General features: G+C 36.6%; 1 protein-coding gene across 1 annotated transcript in view; it reads right to left on the reverse strand.

Annotated features, from left to right (window-relative positions):
- Positions 1–266: 266 nt before the first annotated feature.
- The window catches only part of AstA (allatostatin A), a 195,201-nt gene continuing 174,665 nt past the window's right edge, over positions 267–20,802 (reverse strand). The window contains exons 2-3 of the mRNA XM_089644701.1: positions 7,584–8,050; positions 267–1,629 (exon numbers count right to left, since the gene is read on the reverse strand). Coding sequence (XP_089500827.1) covers positions 941–1,629; positions 7,584–8,050 — 1,156 coding nt within the window. The 3' untranslated portion in view covers positions 267–940. The remainder of the gene's footprint in view (positions 1,630–7,583; positions 8,051–20,802) is intronic.

The raw sequence follows: 20,802 nt of genomic DNA on the forward strand, positions 1-20,802 counted from the left end.
TTTCCTTGCCATAATAATATTATTACAATAATAATAATTATAATATAATTCTTTAATCTAGGTTAAATTATATTTAAAATATTTACAAAAATCTGAAAAGAATTGATGCTTTTTGACTGGATTATTGTTTCTGTACTCTGAGTTTAGAATGGAGATAGGTCAAGTTAGCCATTGTTGCAATCAGAATCAGAGAGACGTAAGCGCTATACAACAGAAGAGTCAATTATATTTTTAATGAGGTACCTATTTCCCAAAATATTACAATAAAAACTAAAAACTTTTTTATTTCCATTATGATGAAAACCAAAATTTATCTATTTTTGTTTTGTTTCTTACCGGAATTAAGCGAATTAATTAAACATAGTATTTATTATTCGAAGGAAACTTTCTTAGAGCCAGTTCTGATTCTGAGGGCATCTGTTTGTAAATTGCAATAAACATTAAAAATGAACTCATTTTACGCCGATATTAAAAATATCACCCACATTACTGTTCTGTCAATAATACACTAGAGAGATGAATAGTAATCAACATTCAACAACTTGCTTTATAAATACATTTATTATTTATTGTTATGAGAGGTTACTTATTGTGCTGTAGTAGTTTTGGATAGAAATATTCATTAACAGTTACATACGTACAGAGATTATTGTATGGATTTACTGCATTTTGGCTAGTGGGCAGTTTAGGCTTATAAATACTTGTCTGCAGGATGCGAAATGAAGTATTAAAGGTTTGTAGTCAGGTTAACATTACTACAAGTCGTGGAGCACCTTAAACAATTGACTTTAAAGATGTCTCTTGTAAATGTGGCGATCAGCTTAAACATTATTGTAGGTAACTATTTATTATAATATATAATTGTATCTCACAAAATTGACTAGATTTAACAAGTAGTTCCCTTCATTTATAAAGTATATAGGAGAGTGTATTAGTTAGGTTAGCGGTCGGCGGGGGCTGGCTCGCCCTCGGAGGGTACCTCCCCGGAGGCGGACCTCTTGCCCAAGCCGAAGTTAAATCTGTTGAGGTCGCGCTGTCTCTTCCCCAGGCCGTAGTAGTCCAGCAGTCCGATGGGCAGCCGCTTGCCGAGTCCCGCTACTGCCTTATTGCCGAGTCCGAAGTCGTAGGATGCCTTCTTGCCGAGACCGAATTCGTACGCTGCTCTCTTGCCGAGACCGAACTCGTACGCTGCCCTTTTGCCGAGACCGAACTCGTAAGCTGCCCTCTTCCCGAGACCGAATTCGTAAGATGGCATTCTCTTTCCCAGCCCGAACTCGTATGACGGCATTCTCTTTCCGAGGCCGAATTCGTAAGCTGCCCTCTTTCCGAGCCCGAATTCGTACGCTGACTTCTTTCCGAGACCGAATTCGTACGCTGCCCTCTTTCCGAGACCGAATTCGTAGGGTGATCTTCTGCCAAGTCCGAAGGAATAGGCCGGCGCTCTTTTTCCGAGGCCGAATTCGTATCCCCTGGAGAGTCGCTTTTCTTCCTCCGGGCCATCAGATTCTGACCTCTTTCCGAGCCCAAATTCATATCCTCTCGATAGTCTCTTGTCTTCCTCGGGGCCCTCCCAGGTCGACCTCTTGCCCAGTCCGAAGCCGTAAGGACGAGCCCTCTTTTGGTGAGAAACTGGAAACAAACAGAAATAATTGTGTTAGTAAGCGTTCAAAAAGAAGAAGAAGATGGTTTGAAAGGGAATAGAAGAGCGCGCCAATATAAAATATGAGATTATAATTAATAAGTCTAAGGTTATTTAATAGCTCGATTAAACCATTTGAATTTGAGAGGCGGGTTTGGGGTACCGCCGCCCCGGGAAACATTTATTGGATAACCAACACCCCTGTCGTAGTTCAAAACAATTGGTTCGCTACTTTTTGATGATTTTGCAGTGGTACCCGGCTTAATCGGCTGAGGTGTGTTCAGTATGTGCTAGCCCACTAGCTGCATGGTGTGCCAGATCGGGAGAGGGTGGCTTGAGGAGACCCTTTGACCTCTCCAACTGATTTCTCTTGACCCACCGCCTAGCGCCGCAGCCGGAGGTATATATCATTTGTCCTTCACTCCTGGATACACTGATCCCTAGATTCCTTCTCACTCCTCATACCTTATACTTTCCCAGAACTTCTTCTCCTTCATTTCCGCAAAAAAACTTCCACACAGAATCTTCAAAGATGACATAGGCCCTGAGGGAAATTCATTTTCCTCAGGCCCTACTGTGGGTTAACGTAAAAAAAATATTAATATGAAGCAAACATCTCTCGACAAATGTTTTAAAGAAATACTGTTATTTTTTTAGTACCACATTTAGTCTATGTACCACATGCTAAAAACATAACCCGATGTGTGTGTGTTTTTTTAAATTTTACGGCGAATATTTGTGATTTTTTCTATTGATGGAATTTCACGTCATTACATGTGTAGAGATTATCGCATAAAACAACATATATATTTTAAAAAAACTTTAGAACTTTAAGCGTTCAAGGGAAATCTTTAAATATATATGTAGTATAAAATAAACTCGCCATCCGCGTCTGTCTGTTTGGGCGCTTTGTTCTTTTAAACTACGTTCCGGATTTTGATAAGGTTTTCACTATCATTTAGAAAATTTCTTCCGGAAGGTTTGTGTATATAATATATGCATGTTTTATTTATAGAAAGTAGAGAAAAGTCGATGTTTTGTAATCAAGTCGTAAAAAATATTTTCGGGCGCTTACATTACTAACGCTGGCTAAACCTTATGAGATACATCAAAATAATGTACTACGGAATTGTATATCTTATAAATGCCCATAGAAAAGTCCGAAATGGTATGTGTCCATCTCCTAAGGATAACCCACAGCAACTCCGGGTACACGTCAGCTAATATGTTATAAACTGTTAGAAATTCGAAATATAGGGTTTTCCAATAAGAGGTGTTATTTTGAATATTAATTAAGGAATTAATGATTTTTTTATGGCCGGAATTGGATGGTATTGATCTGGACAACGTTTAATTTAAAAAAGACGGCGCTACGTGCCACACAAGCAACGAAACCATTGATATTTTACGGGAAAAGTTTCCGGACCGTGTTATCTCTCGAAGAGGTGATCACAATTGGCCACCGAGATCTTGTGATTTAACACCTTGCGACTTCTTCCTTTGGAGCCACGTGAAAGAGAAGGTCTACGCCAACAGCCCAGCGTCGATTCAAGACCTCAAAGATGGAATTCGTGCGGCTATCGAGGACATAAGGCAGCCACTTTGCGATTTGGTTTTGGAAAATTTCATGAAAAGGATATGGTCCTGTAGGCGTGGTCGTGGTGGTCATTTGACTAATGTTATTTTTTACTATTAACGGCGTACCTTTTACTTTATAATAAAATAAACATTTGATCATTTATATTAAAAAATGGCATTTTTCTTTGAATATAAAAATAACACCACTTATTGGAAAACCCTGTACAAGGTCTTAAGAACCAATGAAGTCACAGGAGAAGCTGGTTCAGTAGGTAATATAAAATGCGATTGAACGATCGAGGCTAAATTTCAATGACGTCTAATATCTATACTTTCCAAATTATTTTTTTTTCTAAGAGCAGTACGATAAATATTTTGGGAGAAAGTACGAACGCCTCCCAAAAACATTATGTTCCAATGGTAAAAAAGTAATGGTTTTCTACCCATTTAATTATTTTTCAATCTTGGATTTTATGAATATTGCCTACTGTTATCAATATTTAAACATCCATATTGACTTGTAAACATACTTTGTGCGATCTTTTCTGTAAGATATGAAAACCGAATTATATTTGCAAACAAAGAATTGCTTGACTTTGTTTGAATAACGAATTTGAAATGCTAAATACGCAGGCATTAAAAGCATCCTACGAAAATTCAAATTAGGTTTTAGAAAAAGCAGATTCTCCAAAGCTGCAATTTTTTCATTGATTTGATTCAAATCACAGATGCAAATATACTTTTTTTCGCAATTACTATGCTCTGGTTCTGGTGGACGATTAATTCTCCAATGTGCAAAAAATTACGATAATAAATTATTTAAGAAGGTACACATCTTTAGCCCCCGTATTCCGAATTTCAATCGATTTATAACACATTTCTCTTTTACAATTGAAGCTCCTAAAGAAGATAATATCTATACATTTGTAAATCCAAAACGGTAATTATAAGAAATTCACTCGATTGAAAAAATCGCCAAGTAAGCTACGAAAATTATTAAAAACACTTTTTATTTATTTATTTAAAATGTTAAAGGTATGAAAACATTCACAGTGTATTTTTAAATGCAATTTAAGCATTTGTCGAGAGATTTTTGCTCTATTTTTAAATATTTTCACAATTTACGCTTAATTATTATCGTTTTTTTTAAATATTAGCGCGCTCCCTCTAACATTCGTATTTATATTTCTCCCTTACAAACCATCGTTGAACGCTTACTACGTAGCCTTAAATAAATTGTCATAATGTTGAATACATTGAGGAGAGATTGTGCAATCCTTTGGATCCTTTAATTATCCTGTTTTTAGTCTCACTGACGCAATCTTCAGCTGCCGACATAGGTTCAGTTTAATAAATACGATATTTTTAAATATGTGTGTGAAGGTGTATAGCTGAGTTCTAACCTGTATAATGTAAGCAATATGGAAATTACTGATGTCCACTGTTCTCCGTGAATACATAATTTATCATAAATAGACTTCCCTGTAATGGAAATCCAGAATGTAATAAATTGTCTTTTAAACTAAAAAAAACTTGGTCGAGAATTTCCCTACTAAGGTCCGCCCCGTTCTTTATTAAGTCCAGGCAAATTGAGCTTTATTTATTCATGCCAGTATCTAATATATATTTTTCAATATAAATTTCCCCTACATCTAATTATGCGCATAGGCCGTTTTCATTATTTCTTGTGTAAACTAATGACTACCTACATTTGTTCTAATTCTAGCTCCAGCGCGCTGCCCTCCCTACAGGGAGAGGGAAGTAGCCGCCTGAATTTACGATGTAATAATATAATTGACATACTACATTATCAATATTATGTTAAATCATAGTATTAACCAGTGTAAATTATATTAAACATAAACAATATTGGCAAAAGCTCTTGAAAGCTATTTCCTCAGCAGTTTTATTAATGACTGACACATTCTTTCTTTGGAACTCCAAAATAACTTATGCGTTTATTTATTTTAAGGCGATGCCATACGTAGTAATGCAAAATCATGTTTTTTTGGTTTGAAAATTTGGTCGCCTAGAATTGTTTCAGATGCTCTAATTAAATACTGCGAGTAGAATACATCTTGGCCTTTGAAATAATCGAGTATTTTTTAGATTAGAAGTCTTTTTATAAGCCCAGAAAAAAATAATGTATAAGGCCTATGAAAACTGCTTTAAAGTTCAAAATCTCCTACTCACGAACCCATTTTCGGTTATGATTTTATTGTATAATGTGGCAAATTAAGTTATTTATAAAATGATCGAAAAAAAATTAAATATTTATGCCTGGACATCCACAAAATAAAATAAAAGGCACTTAAAATCAAAACAGGCGGATGGTTTTAAGCGGGAATTTAAACCTTATCGCCATCTACGTAAGGGTTGTTATTGATAGCGGCTCAATTTAAAATATTACACGACGTAGTACATCGCCTTTGTCGTCTTGTCTTTAATCTAATGTTGTCTTTCCCGAAATGAGTTTTTTAAACTCACTGGGAATAATACATTATAAATTTGTAATGTATTATTTTGTAATAAATATTATTTCGTAATGTATTGTAATAAATAAATAAATAAAAAGGGAACATTATACGGACAGTGAAGGAAACAACCCATTGCTGTTAAACGCGTCGTATACATAACACGAAAGAACGTATACGTACTCGTAACTGAAAATTCCAAGGGACCCTGGACGACCGGACCTTTAATTTGGCATTAGCATTTTCTGACTCCAAACGTTCAGTTAAAATTCTCCGGTATGCTTGCACAATGCACAGGTTGCCTGCACTGGTAAGCCGGACCGTGTGGATGAAATAACTGCGGAGTTATCTTAATCTTACGATATAGAATACGATTAAGTTACGGAACAAAATACGAAAATTAAAATTGCACAGGTGTAATTGTGCGAATAATATAGACCTAAAACTGAGAATACTCCTCATCAAGACCTATGTATGGAGTATCTTGATGTACGGCTGCGAAACATGGTGCATATCCGAAAGAGATAAACGGAGACTAGAGGCTTTTGAGATGTGGTCCTATAGAAGACTGTTAGGAATTTCCTGGAGAGACCATATTACAAATGAGGAGGTTCTCCAAAGAATCGAAGGAGGAAGGCACCTGCTCAGGACCTTGTCCGAAAGGCGTGCAAGATGGATCGGCCATGTTATACGACAAGAAGGCCTCTTGCATGTCATAATAGAGGGTATGACCGAGGGGACCAACTCTAGGGGACGCCCACGCCGAGAGTACCTGGAGGACCTGCTGGTGGACGTGCGCTGCTCATCATATGCACAAGTCAAAAGAGCCGCACAAGACAGGGAAGAATGGAAGAGGAGATTAGATGAAAATGCTGCAAACCAATCCCAGGATTGAAACCAGAGAGAGAGAATTGTGCAGGTAAACCGGAGTTTAATCTTTCACGTGGTATTTCTCATTGCTGTAAAAAAACTTTTTTATTACTTGGATATTCAAGAAGAGAAGTATGTACTTTGTGGGTGAACCATGCGAATCCAGCGTACCTGGGCAGGCCACCTGTACAGGTATGCCGGTGGGTTTTGCCTGAGCGTCTGAAGCCGGGTCTTGTTGCTGGTTTCAGCGCGACTGAAGCGGTTGGGCAAATATCGAACGGCTAGTGACTTATTTATTTATTTACTAGCTGTACCCCGTCACGTGTTGCGATTTCTGCAGATAGAGCAACAATAGTGCGTGTTGCTTTTACGTCCAACAGATGGCGCCGTTTAAAAAACATGTTTTTACCAGTCACAGGTGACATCTATTTATTATAGGTATATAAAAACACACGCGTATTCGAATGCAACGTTGTGTCAACATTTCAAGGTCTTTCGGAGATTTAAGATTTTTAACAAACTAATATGTTGGGAAGTAAGAGCTTCACAGATGCACTCATAGAGGGCAGTGCATAGAGCTTGCGTGGAAGTCCGCAAGATGGCAGCCAGTAGTCAGTAGTTGCCAGAACCAGTTAGAATGCTCCCAGACAAACTTACTGTTTTCAGATCTCATTTAGCCAGCTCCTAGTTAGGTTGACTATCGAGTCACCATTTTAATACGTGAAGTATTAATAAATCCCTGATTTAACACAAAGAACCTATTATTTAAAATCTCCTTCCACGACGAGTTAGAGAACTGTTTGTGGGAACACAACAGAATATTAACAATTTTATTTACATAGGTAGATTTACTTATTCATGTTTTCCATAAAACGGTTATGCACTAATATATTATGGAGAAGATTATGACTAATGATGGGTCAAAGCTCGCCTTTTGGACGCTGGCACTGGGTCGTTTCTGCGTGAAATTTAGTTTTTATATGCTATTAATCTTAGAATATATTAACAAAATTAAGACGTACCGTATGTTTCTTCATTGTCATCTTCCTGTCCATCGCTGACGTCATTGCTGTCTTCTTCATCTTCTTCGTGCTCCATCGGATCTCCTTCCGCTTCCTTCCAGCTCTTCGGGTCTTCATCGTACTCGTCCTCTAGGCTGGACCTCTTCCCGAGGCCAAACTCGTACCCGCGGCTTCTCTTTCCGAGACCAAACTCGTAGCCGCGACTCCTCTTTCCGAGGCCGAAGTTGTAGACGGGCAATCGTTTGTATTCGGAAACGTAAGTGTAGGCGCGTCGCTTTCCCAGGCCGAAGTTGTAGGCCGATGAACGTTTATAGACGTGGCGCAGGTCTCTCTCGTCCTGCGAGGGGGCGGCCACCTCAGTTTGTGCGGGGCTGGCAGGCCCAAGGTCCCGGCTCTGCACTGGCTCTTCAGCGGAGCACCAAGGGGCGACCAGGGCGGCCAGCGCCACGAACATCAGCGGACACATCCTGCAAAGGATAAACACTTCATTAAGAAATAGTGCTGTGTGCTCTCTCTGGGTGAAAGGAGAAACTGAAAAATAAATGTCACGTTCAGGTGAATCAAATGCTTGAATCAGGTCATGTCAAGAGTCAGAATAACCGAAAAGCATGTATGAGAGGATGTTTAGGCGAATGAAGCAAGGAGTATGTGCTAAAACGAAACGGCGTTATGGTTAGTTAATTAGCTGTGGGGTATACGAGCAGTGTGGTAAACTCTGTCAGTACAGAGCGTGACAGATAGGTGACAGAATTAATTAGTTGTGGGGTATACGAGAAGTGTGGTCAACTCTGTCAGTACAGAGCGTGACAGATAGGTGACAGAATTATAAATACGAATGTAGTAGGTAGATCGCTCTCTCACATACCAGCTGCTAGCTAGTTAAAGATCCGTAATCTTGTACTCGGTTTAGTAAACGCAATAATCCAACCCAGAGTATCATTGAAAGTCTACCTGATCGTACGTACCACACATCATACGTAAATAACCATATACAAGTAAAACAACATTAATTAACAACTTTGTTAGTTTTTCTTCATAATGAGGAGCTGCAGTGAAAAATATTATGGCTTAAAAATATTATATTTTGAATATTTAATTTGTATTAAATATTATTGATTCCCCGCAATGCTTCGCTATTGCTAATGTTTTTCTCGGGCGCCTCTGACTTCTTCCACCATTCACCACTGTATACCACAATGTTACTGTTAATAAACTACACTACATCGATTTTAATTCGACTCTGTACTCATTATGGTGCAGAGATATTGCGTTAAGTATTCCTCGGGCGTCCCCGACTTCTACTGCCATTTAAACATCTCCAAACACTCATGACACTAATCATATTTTTAGATGAGAAATCTGAAGAAAAAAACTCGACAACAGCGCCAAATCGGGTCCAAAACTATAATATATTTCAAGCTGAACTGTTATATCTCTGCTTACTGGCAGATTTCTGTGTTGGGAACTCTTGTGAAGAAGTAAAAGGTTCTTTACTATAATTGCGTTTATTTATGTTACAATAAATAATTCTGTATTTAGCTACACTGTTCATTACCCGAGGGTTGGTAATTCTTTCATTCTAGAAGCTTGTTGTCTGGCAATAATATCCCACAGGCAATTGCTACACTCTAGCGACATCTGTCGGACTCTGGAGTAAGCTTTATGACTAGTGCCATCTATCGCTTGAATACCCAACTTATTACCATACATCACATGAACCAACCATAGAAAATCACAAAATTTCATTGAAATCGGTTGGGCGGTTTCGGATATTAGCGTGTACGAACACAATGACTCATTTTTATGTATTAAGATAGTAAAATTCATAAATCATCATTTAAAACCGAATGAAATACCATCCCTTTAAAACACACCGTTTTGGTTGGTTCGACTGAACACGCAGTTTCATCATAACCAGTCTAGGTGAGTAATATATCTATGGTTTACATTATCTACAACATCCACATCAGGGTTGCCAATTCGTGGAGAATCCCCCGAATTGCGGGGAATTTTTATGATTCTGGGAATTCTTGGTTATCCAACCATATTAAAAAATAATATAAGAAATAATTGTAAGAACGCACTATACTTCGTTTTCGTTTTTAAAGCTATTATTAAAAAAAATTGTTACATTTTGGAGGTAAAGGAACTTGTGGGGAATTTGAAAATCTCTTCATCTCTTGCGGGTATTTTAGAACGTATGCATTGGCAACTATATCATTATATCACACAGGTATCTAGACTTGAATCTGTCCAAAGAAAATTTACACGGATTTTGTCTTATAGATCAGGTGTCTACCATCTACTAGACGGTTACGAACTAAGACTTACATATTTCAAATAAGAGAGTCAAGTTAAAAGACGAAACATAAATGACCTCTTAATGCTTTACAAAATTGTGAATAATAAAGTAGATTAGGCCCAAATTCACTAGAAACCTTAACATATTTTGGACCGAAATTTTTACCAATAACACTGGTTATTTTAATCCTATGTCTAGAATGTCTCGATCATACAATGATATTGCTAAAACACATGCTTGCATAGATATTTTCGTAAATAATATAACTTGTTTCACGAGATATCTCCACGATTTCTGTACCTAAAAAAATAAACTCTGGTCCATGTTCACAATTTGGGAGGCAGGTTTGAGTACCGCCGCCACGGCAATAATTTATTGGATAACCAACACCTATGCCATAGGTCACACCAAGTGGTTCCTAAATCAGGACTTTAGACTCGTTTGGTGATCAGCAGGAGTGCTCGGGTTCATCGGATGAGGTGTGTTCAGGATGCTCCTATCCACCAGCTGCGTGGCGTGCCAGATCGAAAGAGGCTCTCGACCCATCGCCTTTCGTCACAGTGGGAGGAATATATCCGTCCGTCGCTTCTGGACACACAGATCTCAAGATTCATTTTTGATACATTTTTCCTTCCCAGAACTTTCTCTACTTCCTTTCTTTAAGAAGTATCCTCCACCCAGCATCCCAAAAGATGACTGCCCGGGGGTAATTATCTTCTCCAGGGTTAGTGGGTTAATGCAAAAAAAAAAAAGATTTTAACTGATGAAAATATTTTAGTACACGTTTTTAAACACCGGTGAATTGTTTATAAGATACCATTAAAAAAAAGTATGGACTCCCATACAAAATATAGCGCCGATTGAAAAAAACGTAGACTTTTTAAGATTGGTCTCCGGTGACGTCACTAGTCACGTCCATATATTCCACGCGTTTTTTAGAGAACCGAAAAATTAAAACTTTGAAAATTATTTTAACCATTAAAACTAACTAAACCATAAAAAATCAGGTATTTAAATTAGTATTTGATAAAAAAATGGACTGCAGATCCTTATTCAATAAACTTGTAATTGACTTTTTATTATTATTTTATTATTATTTATTTATTTAACGCCCAGCGGGCTTTTACATGGTTGGTACTATAATTTTAATTTGACAGATACTTTGAAACATAAAAAATAAGAATAAAATTACATTTGATAAAAGCTATGCAACAAGTCATACAAATACAAGAAACAAAAACAGAAAATTACAGCTATTTGTAGGTTTACATGATGTGTTTAGGAGTATTGTTGAAATAAATGTTTTAAATGATCCACAAAACTTGCCAAATTGGTAAGAGTAATTTAGAGTTAAGTATTTTGAATAAGAACGTTAGATCGTTTATTTTACGTCTATCTTCTAATGTATGTATTTTTAGAGTATTTAATAAGAAATTGTATTTTAAGTCTTCGACAGGGATATTTAATTTAAAATTTAAAAAACGTAGAATTTTTTTTTTGTATTCGCTCAATGTTGTTAATGTGAATTTTGTAAGATGGACACCAAACTTTTTTTAATTTTTAAACTACTGAGTTATTAAAAAAAAACATCAATTAGGTCATTAGAAGGGAAAAAAAACTGTTAAACTTCCTAACACAATAAATATGTTTTTACTCAAGAGCTGGTTTTCTTCATTTGTGTAGAAATAATAAAAAATATATTTTTCACTATTTAGTTCTTATGTCGTTCACTACGTTCTTTTGTAACAATGTTATAAATTAAAATGTTTTATATGTTAATATATTTTAAAATAATAAATTGTGAAAATACTTTCATAAACAAAAAAAAAATAAATTCTACGCCAAATTGCGTTAACTCAACTTATCCGACGACAGGCATCAAGGGCCACGAGGGAGGACTCAACACATCCCCGTCAGACATCAGACACCAGACATCAGACACCAGACATCAGATATCAGACATCAGACATCAGACATCAGACATCAGACATCAAACATCAGACATCACACATCAGACATCGGACATCGGACATCGGACATCAGACATCAGACATCAGACATCAGACATCAGACATCAGACATCAGACATCAGACATCAGACATCAGGCATCAGACATCAGACATCAGACATCAGACATCAGACATCAGACATCAGACATCAGACATCAGACATCAGACATCAGACATCAGACATCAGACATTATTTTAATTTTATTTTTATTTTTGTTTATTGCAGAAACAAACAGTACATAATTAAATAGATGACAATAGTTACAAAATTATAAAAGTTAGTACAATAATTGGCACCAATGACATGTCGCTGACATATATACATATGAGGTATATTATACATTTTACGGTTAAGTTACATTTTTAAGTTAAGTTAAATTAGTGTGCTGGGGAAGGAGAGAGGTGTGTGTGAGTGTTTGTGTGTGTGTACGTGTGCATGTGTGTCTGTGTGTGGTTGTGTGTGTTATGTGGGCGAATTCAGTGTGCTAAAAAAGTTTTTCTTAAATAGAGGGAGAGATTCAAAAAAATATGGGTAGGTATTTGTGCTTGTTTGAATTGAGTTGAATGTTTGAAGGATGCGAGAAATAGGGGAATTGGCTGCAGCGTTTGTATTATTACTAGTTGTGTAAAAAAGGTTGGTGTGTCGAGTTCTTTTAGATAAAAGGTTTGGAGTCTCGTCTCTTGAGCAAAGTGTTAGTATGAATACAAGTGAGAATTCACTTTCCACCGATGTAATATTTGCCAGAGGTGTACTTTACGCTAGTTGTGAGCGCAATTCGTAATATTGAAAAATATATATACTTAGCTATCAATAAAATGCTAAGCACATTGAACATAAAAATATTTTTTATTTAAGAAACTTTTATTTAACTTTTCGAGGTTTTTTTTTTTTTTTTTTTCTTATTATTTTTGGCTTTCACCCTTCAAGGGTGTTCTTGGCCATCATTTAAAATTATTGAGAAATGAAAGGTGAATTTAAATATTAATTTTATTTAAATTGGCAAATTTCAAAATTATAATGAAATTTGGAGTCGAGTTCAGACTTAGAAGAGATGAGATGTTGAATGGAGGGGATGCAATTTTAGATAAGGCTTGATAGAAGAGAGGATATTTGTTTAGAGAGGGACAACCAAAAAATATGTGATATAAAGTTCCCACTTCTAGACCACAGAATGTACAATCTGGGGAGTCAACAACGTGAATTTTAAAAAGATGGGAAGGAACAGAACAATGTCCGATCCTCATTCGAATGAGTGAAGAAATTTCTTTTTTGGAAAAATGAGGGAATTGCTGAAACCACGGTTTTGATGGAATAGTCCTTTGTATTGAGGCATAGCAGGCTCCCTTGGATTGACTAGCAATGTGCCAATACTCCGACCAAACATTGCGGGATCTATCTTTGATGATGGAAAAAATGTCAGATAGGGGAATGTGGTTTACGAGGGTAACAACAGGGTTAGACGCTCCTTGTTTTGCCAAGGCATCCGCAATATCATTACCCATGATACCAACATGTCCAGGAATCCAAATCAGAGTTACAGTTTTACCAGAGCTTTGAATGGAGGCTATCATTTCTCGAATAAGGCATACAAAGTGATCATCAGGATGAAGAAGAGGACTGGATTTAAGTTTTTGGAGGGAACTGAGAGAGTCAGAGAGAACGAGGGAATGTTCAAAATTATTTTTGATTATATATTTGAGAGATTCTATTATTGCAATGCACTCGGCTGAAAATATTGAAAATTGATTTGAAATTGAATGAAATATTCTGTAATTAGAATTATTGTGGTAAACGTTAATACCTATACCACAGTTAGGAGAGTCGGGAGATTTGGATCCATCAGTAAATAAAAGAGAAAAGTTGGGCCATTTAGATGAAATAATGTCATTGAACATATTATTGACAGTTCGGGCCGGGAGATTGGAATAACTTTTAAGGATTCCGATCCCTTCTATTATTGTTGGGGATAGGGTGACGTGACTATATTTTAATTTGTATAAGGGAAGTAGATCATTTTGGATAATGTGAAGCTCTGAGAGAGACTTAAAATTTTTACAGATGTCAGGAAGAGGTTTAGTTGAAGCTCTGATTGTAGATGAATGAGTTGAGTCAATGAACAACGAGACGCTGGGGATAACCTGATGACATTTAGAATTTAAACATTTTAGAACAAATTTGTCAGCAAATAGTTGACGCCTTAAATAAAGAGGAGGATCAGAACATTCTACTTGAAGGGAATTGATGGGTGACGATTGCATCGCTCCAGTTATAATTCGCAAAGATTTAGATTGAATTTTGTCTAATTTATCAAGTACATTTTTTGGGGCAGTACTAAAAAGTGGGCAGGCATAGTCAAGATGGCTTCGAATAAGTGCGTTGTAAAGCAACTTAATGCAAGTAGGGTGAGCACCCCACCAAACGCCAGATAATGATCTGATGATATTTAAATTTTTTTCGCATTTAGTAACTAAATTATTAATATGGGAAGACCATTTAAGTTTCCTATCAAATGTTACTCCCAAAAATTTTACTTCAGAAGCGTTGGGGATTGGAGAATTTTTAAATAAAATTTGAACGGGGGGGTTTTTATGGCGATTTGAGAAGGTGACACACTGAGTCTTTTGGACTGAAAGTTCAAAACCATTTAACGTGAGCCATGTGCAAAGGGCATTCATGGCTTCGTTAAGATATTTGACGGCCAGAGGGATGATTTTGGATGATAAGAAGAAAGCTATGTCATCTGCGAACTCAATAACTTTTACTTGTGGGGGAATAGCGACATGCATATCATATGTGTATATATTATACAGTAAGGGGGACAATACATCGCCTTGTGGTAAACCCTTCCAAATAGACCTACTTTGAGGAAAAATATCTGGAAGTTCAATGAAAATTTTTCTATCTAGAAATAGATTAATAATAGATTGGACAAACATGGGGGGAAGGCCAAGGCCTAGAAGTTTTTTTTTCAAGATTGGGATGGAAACATTGTCAAAGGCGCCTTCTATATCTATAAAGACGGCAAGACAAACTTCCTGTTTAGAAATTGATAAATTAATATCAGTACTGATGATGGCAAGGTTATCTTGAGTGGATTTTTTTTTCCTAAATCCAAATTGAGATGGAGAGAGAAGCTGTTTACTCTCGACAAAAAATTCTAATCGGTTTTTAATTAATTTTTCATAAAGTTTACTGAGGGTGGATGAAAGAGCGATTGGCCTGTAGTTGGATCCAGAATTTGGTGATTTGTTTGTTTTTAAAATATGGATGATTATTTGACAACTCCAGTCATCAGGCATTATACCAGTCTGGAAGATTTTATTTAAGATGCTTAAGAAGTGGTTTAGAACATTATCATTACTATTTTTGATTATGCTGTAAGGTATACCATCTCTGCCTGGAGATGAGTCCTTGACTGTTGATAAACAATTTTTTAGCTCAATTAAGGTAAACGGAGAGTCTAGCCAATGATTAGACATAGGAGTATTATAGATGGGCGTTATTTCATCTAAGTTAGGTACAGAAGGGGGGGCAATTTTGTCCAAAAATTCATCGATCCATTTAGAATGAGACGCTCGAGGAGATGGTGAACTGAAGGAGGATCTAAATCTTCGGATCATAGACCAAACTTCCGAAATTGGAGTGTTCGGAGATACTGAACTGCAGAAGTTGTACCACCCGGATCTTTTTTTTGACCTCAATACCCTTTTGGCATTGGATTCAGCGTTTTTGTACATAAGATAGTTCTCCATAGTCATATTGTAACGATAGGAAAGAGATTTAGCTTTCCGAATTCTTACTACTTTGGAACATTCCTCATCCCACCAGGGAGTTGGAGGGAGTTTTTTGAGAGATTTAGTTTTAGGGGGAGGATTTGATTTATTTATTGCAGTTATGAGCATTGATTTGAAGTTATTATAATCATCTTTGACGGAAAATATATCGGTGGCGGGTGAATTTAATAGGAACTTGTCCATATGAGAGTTAAATTCATCCCATTTGGTGTGTTTCGTTTTAATTTTTGTCGAAATATGAGACTTGTCTGATTGGAAAGAAGTTTGATAAGTAATGGTGATCGGGAAATGATCACTGGAGCAAGGGTCGGGGGACACCACCCACGAGGAGAGAGAAGCCAGACTAGTAGAACATATCGATAGATCCACTGCACTGGGGTTTGTGCTGGGGCGTGAGATCCTAATAGGAGATCCGTCATTCAAAAGGAAAAGGTTGGATTGATCTAGGAAATCCATCACACTTCGACCATCTCGGTCGGAGAAAGCAGAACCCCAGACGGGGGAATGGGCATTAAAATCGCCTAATATAAAGAAAGGAGGGCTTAGTTGACTTACAATTTGCAACCAAGTTTGTTTATTGAAGTGGGCTGTTGGGGGAAGATAGACTGAAATAAAGGATGTGTCCTTTATTTTAGCTGCAACCATTTGGAAGTCAGCATTGGGGGGTTTGATATTATTTATTGGGGAAAATGATATGGATTTTTTAATAAAAAGGGCAGCACCGCCGCCTGAACCTTCCGGGCGGTCGTCGCGGAGACAGGAATACCCTCCCACATTAAAGTGGGTGGATGGAGTAAACCAAGTCTCCGAGATAGCAGCCAAAGAAATAATGTTGGAATTTAATAGGTTAAGGAGATCAGATTTGTTAGAAATAGCACTTCGGCTATTCCACTGAAGTCAAGACATCCTGAAGAGTCATTTTGAATAAATGATTTTAATGTGGAAATAATAGTAGCTGCGTTGGACGGTAGATTAGTTTGAGAAGAAATAAGGTCAATTAGAAGCATAATAAGAGTTTGGATAAATGAAGAATTGTCTTGGGAGAGTTTTTCAGAAAGTTTAAGAGAGTTCATTGAGGACGGATTATAATTATTTGCACACCCATTTGTGGCATTTGAAAGAGGTGAACCATTGGGATTTAAGAGCAGTGAGTTGTGTTGTTGCTGATCGTATCCAGGAGCCGGTTTAGAAATAGCGTTTTTGTATGTGAATTTAGTTGAACGAGAAGAAGTTGTTGTAGTGGAGGGAAGAGGGTTGGATGAGGAGTTGCTGGATAAAGCCTCAGCAAATGATTTTTTGACAGGCGGGAATAGTTTAGAAGCCTGCAGAAAAGACAAGTTCTGAGAGGCCATAGAAATTTTAATATTTTTTTGGCGAGATTGTTCTGGGCAAGAGGTGTTGATAGCTGTATGTGAGCCTGAGCAGTTAAAACATTTAGGTGAGGAGGAAGAAGGACATTGGTCAGCTCCGTGGTTTTCTCCACATTTAAAACATCTGGGTTGAGATCTGCATGCAGCTTTGGTATGACCAAAACGGCAGCAATTGAAACATTGAGTGGTGGGATAAGTATACATTTCAACTGGTAATGAGTTGAAGAATAAATATATATGGGAGGGAAGAGATTGACCTTCAAAGGTGATAACGACAGATTGGGAGGGCTTCCAAGAAATTATACCCTCAGAGGAGTGCTTGTAATTTAGCCTCCTGGCTTTTATGGGATTGCCAATGTGTTGGGGGGTTGAAAGTGAAGACAGAATTTCTTCGATGGACAGATCGGTCGAGATACCTCTGACCAAGCCCATGCGAGTGACATTGAAAGTAGGGATATATGCCTTAAACTTTGAATTAGATGAAATGAAGATATTTTTGATGAAACTGTTGGCAGCTGACCCTGAGAGGAATTCGACGGATATTCGGAAGCGACCCTCGGCTTTTACACCTCCAGGCTTGATTGAAAGATTCTTGCTATTTGATAGGAATTTGCCAAATTCAAGAGGGTGGATGGTTTTTCCTTGCTCAGTTTTTTGGGCGTATACTATGAATGGGCCACGGGAATGAGGAGAATAAAAGTTTGTTGGGGGAAGTTGAGAAAGTGCTGGTGGGGACTGTGAAGTCGAAGGCGAGTCAAGTTTTATTGGGGAAGAAGGAGTAAATTTCCTTTTTTTGGTAGAAGTCAAAATGACAGAATCATTGTCAGAAATTTCTACATTTTCCCCGTCTGGGGGGTCCGGAGAGGGATCTGGGGGCTTTGTAGGGGGTCCAGGAGGGAAATCTTCCTCCATTATTCACAACAGTAAACAACTACAATAATAGTATGAAAAATGACAGAAGTAAAAAAGTTTATAAATATCTGGAAATTAGCAGCGAAAAGTGACTCCTGGAAGATCAGAAGGGAGAAGAAACCTCAAGGCACAACACACTACACTTTTTTTTTGGCCAGAAAACAAAATAGAATGGAAAAAAAATAATTTTAGATAGAGCAAAACAAAACAACTGATGACAGCCAAATGTTATTGTTGCAATCCAACTTTTCGAGGTTATACACATCAATATAACATATCATTGAGGAAGATAATACTAAAAAATCTAAAGGAAACATGAAATAGAACAAGGCAAAGAAAATAAAAAGATATCGGTCCCAACTAGGAATCGAACCCAGGATTTCTTCCATTACCGGGACAGCGTCTTAACAAGTCGACCATTGGGACCTAGTTATTAAACGTCATATTTGTCAATCTCATATATCAATTTCAGACTCAACAATATTATCTCGCAACTATTTTTTCCTATATTAAACGTTTGGTGTTAAGCGGTGCTAGAAATAGAGAACACCATGCTTTATATTAAAATAAAGAAGTTAACCACAGAGTAACTAAAATGTGCACCGATATGAAATCAAAGGTTCCGAACGCAATTTGAAAAACATTTTTTTTATTGATTATTTTTAATATGAAACAACAAAAATGTGAGGTGACAGCTACTTTTGTCTAGATAAAATGCCTGTGTCCCTTATTCAAAATTTTAATATATCTAAAAACGTGTTTTTTAACCTATTCCAGTTTTTAGTTTTCGGATGCTTAACTTTGACTTATTTAAATTTTGTTGTAAAGCGGAATTACTTCGACCTTCCATCAACATTAGGTTAGGTCCTTAGTTCAGGTTAAATTAAAAAAGCAAAAATGATATCCTAAAACCCTACTTTAACATTATGTCACATCAATAGTAATATTATTATAATAATATTCAAGATGGCTGCAAAGTGAAAATTACGATTTTGTCAAATTGGAAATAGTTGTTCCTCATTGTAATGAAACTGATACAAAATGAGTGCATTTTTTTATGAATAGATATTTACCATAGAGCTACAAAAATTAGAGGCGCTACTGCACACTAATACACTCTTGTCGTAACAATCGAACGTGAGAGCGTGTAGACCGGCTTCGGTAGTTTTAGTTTGAGCGTTGGGAGAGTTGGAGGTCAGTTGGAGGTAAAAAGTGGAATCTATTTTTTCGCTTCATGTCTCATCAATGATATTTACCCAAATTATTTTTGAATAGACGTAGGTTAAAATCAAAAAGGTCCTACGTTAAGTTGTGGGATTGGTTCTTTCAAAGCTTCATAAATCGCATGTGTTGCCTTGTTCGGTTCTGAAGTCTCTCCTGGGAGGCTGCGTCATAGAGACAGATTCATTTATAGTTTAGTTTCGCCTCTTGACAGGACCAAATTATTTCTTGGAAATTCTATGAAAACAAATCAGTACTTTTCTGAAAGGGTCTGGAAACATCAACACAGCAAAGCAACAACAGAGCGATATATCAAAAAGGATTTTCCTACCTCGGACCAAAAATATACAGTAAAATCCCCTCAAACCTGTAAATCCGTGAATTATCTTCCTGCGGTTAAAAAATTGCTAAATGGATAATAGATTTAGGTAGGACAAATTTTGAAATATTATTACAAAAATGACATATGATAAGTTATTAGTTTTCTCTTCGCTTTTAATTTTCTTGAATTATTTTTTAGATTTTTTTTCTCGTTAATTTAAGTATATATATATATGTCGCAGCCAAAGTAATAAATCCGGATATTATATATACTATCCAGCCATTATTTATAATGTCTACCCAATTTAGACAAAGTGATAATTGACACATAATTAATCACATTAACTAGCCCTTTTATATAATATCTTCGAAGACTTGGATAAAGTAATAAAACAAGTAGGAATAGGTAAAGATTATAAAATTTTATTTCAATTTGCCTTTAATTTATAAGGTTGGGTTATTATAGGTTAGGTTGGGTTTTGATAGGTTAGGTTAGGTTGGGTTGGGTTAGGATGGGTTGGGATAGGATAGGTTAGGTTAGTTTGGGTTATTATAGGTTAGGTTGGGTTATGTTAGGTTAGGTTAGGATAGGTTAGGTTAGGTTGGGTTATGATAGGTTAGGTTAGGTTAGGTTAGGTTGGATTATTATAGGTTAGGTTAGGACAGGTGGGTAACAAGTCAGTTGGACCGTATTTATTACTTTGGCTAACTTTGACCCGATATTATGAATAATATCCAGATAAAGTGATTAATTTATCACATTGTTCAAACAATTTTGTTATTATTTATAATGACCAGTCATTATGTATAATATATATTTAATCACTATGACTGTAACATATATACAAGTAAACTGTGACCTTGCACGTCATGGTTAGTTGTCATTGGCTACAACGTCATTGTGCCAATGTCTGGTAAGATGGCTGTCACCAATGTCACCCGGCGTGACGTCAACACCGCCGTATTCACGAATAAAAACGAACATGTCGTTTTGGCGAAAATCGAAAACGGCACATTTCTAATCGTTAAAGAAAATTTATTTCTCAACATAAAAATAAATTAAAATTACATTCATTCAATCAATTTTTGACGAGAATAAAAAAAAACAGTAAAAATCCCCACTCCAACCTTCATTATGATGATTTCTTTAGTAAAGTAAAATTCGCGGACCACAACGCGCGCCACGGTTCATCATCAGATAATTAATTTATCAATAAGCTATTGTTTGATTGAAAAACTTTCAACCAATTAAAAGCATCAAAGTAATTAAACACTTCTTGAAACTTAT

This window comes from Hesperophylax consimilis, chromosome 21 (genome assembly GCF_061612785.1).
Source record: "Hesperophylax consimilis isolate HC1 chromosome 21, BYU_Hcon_1.0, whole genome shotgun sequence".
NCBI classification, from domain to species: Eukaryota; Metazoa; Arthropoda; class Insecta; order Trichoptera; family Limnephilidae; genus Hesperophylax; species Hesperophylax consimilis.